Here is a 5,000-nt window from a genome sequence, read left to right as displayed (position 1 = left end):
GTGTTAATTTAAGGGTTTGGATAAAGAATAAATTAAATCCACATGTTCAGTAACTTTCAGTGAAACAGCTGAAAGACCCTCTGGGACCATGAAGTGCATCTTCCTTTCTCTTCTGCTGGATCCATCAGACCAAAGGTCCAGGTCCTTGAAAGATGAAGGATTCTGGGAAAAAAGCCTCACTTCTCTGTCTGATGAGCATAAACATGTCACGCACAGTCAGCATGGCTCACATAGTTCCAGATGTTTATTGATGAACATAATCCTGATGTGATTATGTTCATCAACCTGTACACACTGTGTGTGTGTGTGTGTGTGTGTGTGCAGGCAGATGTTTTTCCTCTTCTGTAGAAGAAGATGAATGTGTTTGTGCAGCGTTGTGCCGGAAAGTACAGATGTTTGTATCTTTTGAGGACTGAGAAGAAGCGTGTGTGTGTGTGTGCGTGTATGTCTATGTGTTTGTGTGTGTGTGTGTGTGTGTGTGTGTATGTCTATGTGTTTGTGTGTGTGTGTGTGTGTGTGTGTGTATGTCTATGTGTTTGTGTGTATATGTGTGTGTGTGTGTATGTCTGTGTGTGTATAGAGCCCAGATGTTTGTATCTCCTCAGTAAACAGATGTTCGCTGCGTGGGAAGAGTTTATATCCACACATTTTAGAGATTAACTTACTTTGGAGTCTTTGTTCTGACTCGACAGAGTGAGAGAGACAGACATATTTATATATATATATATATATATATACACACACTTTACCAAATTTAAATTTAAAGAGGGTCACACAGGATCTGGGGGGGGGGCAGAGAGTCTGTGTGACTCTAAATGGACCATCATTTACTAAATGAACATCATGCTGTATTGAAGAAGACTTGAAACTAGAGATTGAGACCATAAACTCATGTTCACAATGTTTACTGAGGTAATAAATCAAGAGAGAAGTAGAGTCATTTTCTCATAGACTTCTATACAACCAGAGGAGTCGCCCCCTGGTGGACACTAGAGAGAATGCAGCTTTAACTCACTTTAAAGAAGCGGAGGGTTCTGTCTGAGTCGGATTAATGAGACGAATGATAATACACAAAATGTGCCTCATCATTAGCTCTACGATATGTTATATTAATACAGAGACCAAACTTTATGTCTAAATGTGTATAAATCAGTATAAACCACAGTCTTTGGTACAAACAACAACAACGCTGCTGTATTTACGTCTAGATGACGTTATGTTGAGAGCAGTGGCGGGCCGTGCATGTTATAGCTGGGCCTTCAGTGAAACACCTCCTAATAACCTCATGATGGCGCCACAGCTACGTTATTATTTGTTTCTAGGGGTGTAACAATACACGTATTCGTATTAAACCGTTCGTACGAGGCTTACGAACCGAACGTTTGAATAACACTAGTGCATTTGGAAAATGCAGAAGCTTAATTTGTAGGAAATATAATGTTTTCTGCGCTCACTAGGAGACAGCGGTCTGTGTGACCTCTGAACCCGAACAAAAACAAAAAACAGCTGAGGCACCGCATGCGTTTTGGGAGGCTACGCTAAACTAGCTTAACGGGAAAACGACAGCGGAACACGCATTCTGCTACACACTCAAGGGCCATTCAAATATTAGATGTAAAAAACAAAACGCAATTGACTTACCAAATGCTGACCACTTAAAGACAAACTCCATCCTCCTTTCTTTGTTGACAAAGAGTTTAATCTCACCTCACTGCAGAGCTGCACCTTAAAACTGAGCTGCACGTTATGCTGACGTAGCTGTAGGCCAGCTAGCAGCTCTGACACGTCAAAGAATACGCCCAACATGTCAAACTAAAGATCTGATTGGTTGAACACTATGACAATCAACAACATCGTCCCCATTCACTGAACCTGCACATGGATTCACTGGTGAGTCTGCAGGCCTGGGGCCTCTCTTCTACCTAGAGACACAGAGGTGAACTCTGATTGGATCAAAGCTCTACTTAAAACAAGCTGCACTGAAGCAGAGCAGCTGAGGAGCACAGTAGCTGTGCAATGAGAACATAAGATAATGGGAAACATGTTTATATAAATTATGATACATGTACTGTAGTGTATTTATGAACAATTATTAAATAGCTCTAACTTTGTGATTCTGTCTAGAACAGCAGAGAAGGCTTTGCAGGCCCTGACGGCCTCCACTGGTTGAGTGTTGAAGAGCTGCTACAATGTTAGCATAGCATAGCACTGATCAAACCAAACTCCATTCAGAAAACAAGCGTTTTAAAAGTTTGCTTGTCGTCTTGTGGAGAGAACTAAACATGAATTCAGACTTTTTACAAACACAGAGTTTAACCTTCGAGAACAAAGATGATCAGAAGAGGAAGCTTTTCCCCCGACACTCAAGCGAATGTTCAAACTGAATGAACCAAAAGAAAAAGTAAATTCTTGGGCGGAGAAATATCCCGACGTCTTTGAAGTGGACATAAGTTTACAGTGCAAACGATATCCACAGTTTGTCTCGTCTTCATGAGCCTATTTATAGATTCATTATCTCTCAACGTAGTGAGCTACGTCTTCTCATCTCAAGAAGAAGAAAAGGAGTAAACGTGTTGAGGCTCGTAGGGGTTTAGGTCTGTTTGATGGATTCTGTCTCACTGAGGAGAAGAACTGAACATTTAGGAGTGAGAACATGAACATGAGGAGAAGAGGGACGACCAATCAGGATGCAGCTAAAACCTCTGTGGGGGGGAATCAGGTCATTATGTTATGGGGGGCTGTGTGTGTGTGTGTGTGTGTGTGTGTGTGTCAGACGATGTACAGGCCTCTTGTGAGGGTCTGCTCTGTAGCCACACACACATCCTGACCCCCCTCTTCTCCACATGGGACCCTGTAAATCACTTGCAGGTCAAGGCTAATGTTTTAAGACCAGATCTCCTTCCCCCCCCCCCCCCCCCCCCCCGATGTCTTCATCACTGGAGGAATGTGCGTCCCTCCACTCACAGTCCAGACGTGACAAACTTTGCTGTAATCAGAAGGAGTGACAGCTCATCCATCAGCTGGTCTGAGGTCAGCCTGATGAGGATCTGACTCTTTACAACATGATGGAGGGAATCCAGAGTTCACATAGTTAATGAGCTGTTCTTCTGTCAGAGCATCGTCAGCAGCAGACCTGCAGAAACACAAAGATGATCACATTCACATCTTCATATCCACTTTAGATTTAAACTGTTTGAGTAGATTTAACAAAAGAATGTACTTCAGAAGGAAACATCTGATGAAGATTGTTTTTACGTTCTACCAAAGTCAGCGTTCACAGGAACCATGTGATGGTCTACAGAGTGTGTGTGTATGTGTGTGTGTGTGTGTGTGTGTCCGACCTGGTAGGATCGACCTGTCAGGTAGGATGCAAACAGGGAGAGTGCCGAGCCTGAGACGCCCCTCGAGGGTCTGGAGGAGGATCTGGTGCAGGTCCAGGAGAATCAGGACAGAGCAGAGAGAGTTCGCTCTCGCGGCGTGGTTTACTTCACAGTGATGCAATTTCCTTTATTCTATTATTTGAAAAAGCAGAGATGGAGGAGTCACAAAATGTTATTTCAATAAAAATTCGACGTGGACCATGTTGTTACCATGTTGTTGGGGCGGTGGGGCGTGAACATTGTTCTTCCTCCAAAGTGGGGCGTGACAGAAAAGGTTTGAGAACCACTTCACTAAATGAACATCATTTACTAAATGAACATCATGCTGTATTGAAGAAGACTTGAAACTAGAGATTGAGACCATAAACTCATGTTTACAATGTTTACTGAGGTAATAAATCAAGAGAGAAGTAGAGTCATTTTCTCATAGACTTCTATACAACCAGAGGAGTCGCCCCCTGGTGGACACTAGAGAGAATGCAGCTTTAACACGTGAAGCTTTGGAGAACCGGAGGTTGTTTCCTGGTCTGAACTGCATCATGTTTGTCTGATTCACGTTCCTCTTTAAAGTGTCAGTTTAAAAAATTGTAGTATATTTAATGAGGTGTTTTTTTGTGTTGCACAGATTAATGATTCAAATCTTTCTCTCCGTCTCTTTAGGATGTCGGTGAAGCTGCGATTCGACTCCCCCTCAGATGGAGGTCTGGTCCACAGGAGCCGCTCCTTCACCGGGTTCAGCTCTCTGACTGGACGACGACGGTGAGGGACAAGCTGCTACAGCCAATGAGAACGCAGATAACACGGACCAATGTAGTCGCCTTAAAGCTCCAGAGCAGTCGATAGATGAGATGTATACTTTACTTCTTGCACACTACTAAGTACATTACGCTGCAGACTACTAAGTACACTATGCTGCACACTACCGAGTACACTATACTGTAAACTACTGAGTACACTGCTAAGTACACTATGCTGCACACTACTAAGTACTACCATGCATACATGAGGTAAAGTTTAGATGATCCGCTCTGAATGCAGTGTCTTCTCCGGGTCGCTCTTCATACTGTAGAACAATAGAACGTCTCTTGGGATCTACAGAGCTTGGAGATGAAGTGTCTCGTGTCTTGTGGAGTAAACCTCGTCTCCCTCAGGCGAGTCTGTTCCTCTCTGACGGGCAGACAGTGAAAGCACCACAGACAGTGAACGCACCACAGACAGTGAACGCACCACAGACAGTGAACGCACCACAGACAGTGAAAGCACCACAGACAGTGAACGCACCACAGACAGTGAACGCACCACAGACAGTGAACGCACCACAGACAGTGAAAGCACCACAGACAGTGAAAGCACCACAGACAGTGAACGCACCACAGACAGTGAACGCACCACAGACTTTACTCTCACATGTTATTTCTGAATGAAAGAAGAAGTGACACACACAGAAGTAATGTTTCTGTCCTAGAGCGGGAACAACATGTCAACAAAAGGAATGCACTTCCTGTGTGTTTCCCATCTTCAACAAGCGCACACACACACACACACACACACACACACACACACACGTCTTCAACACACACTCATTCCTGCCCTGACAGTCTCCCATCAGTCTTCATTATG

The 5,000-nt window shown here is 43.8% G+C and overlaps 1 protein-coding gene across 1 annotated transcript in view; it reads left to right on the top strand.

Annotated features, from left to right (window-relative positions):
* The window catches only part of ripor3 (RIPOR family member 3), a 24,961-nt gene that overhangs the window by 2,417 nt on the left and 17,544 nt on the right, over positions 1-5,000 (top strand). Inside the window, 1 exon segment of the mRNA XM_079186576.1 lies at positions 4,041-4,139. Coding sequence (XP_079042702.1) covers positions 4,042-4,139 — 98 coding nt within the window. The 5' untranslated portion in view covers position 4,041.

The sequence above is a fragment of the Pholis gunnellus genome (assembly GCF_910591455.1).
Source record: "Pholis gunnellus genome assembly, chromosome: 3".
NCBI classification, from domain to species: Eukaryota; Metazoa; Chordata; class Actinopteri; order Perciformes; family Pholidae; genus Pholis; species Pholis gunnellus.
The sequence above is the reverse complement of the archived record's forward strand: the minus strand, read 5'-3'. Positions and strand labels throughout refer to the sequence as shown.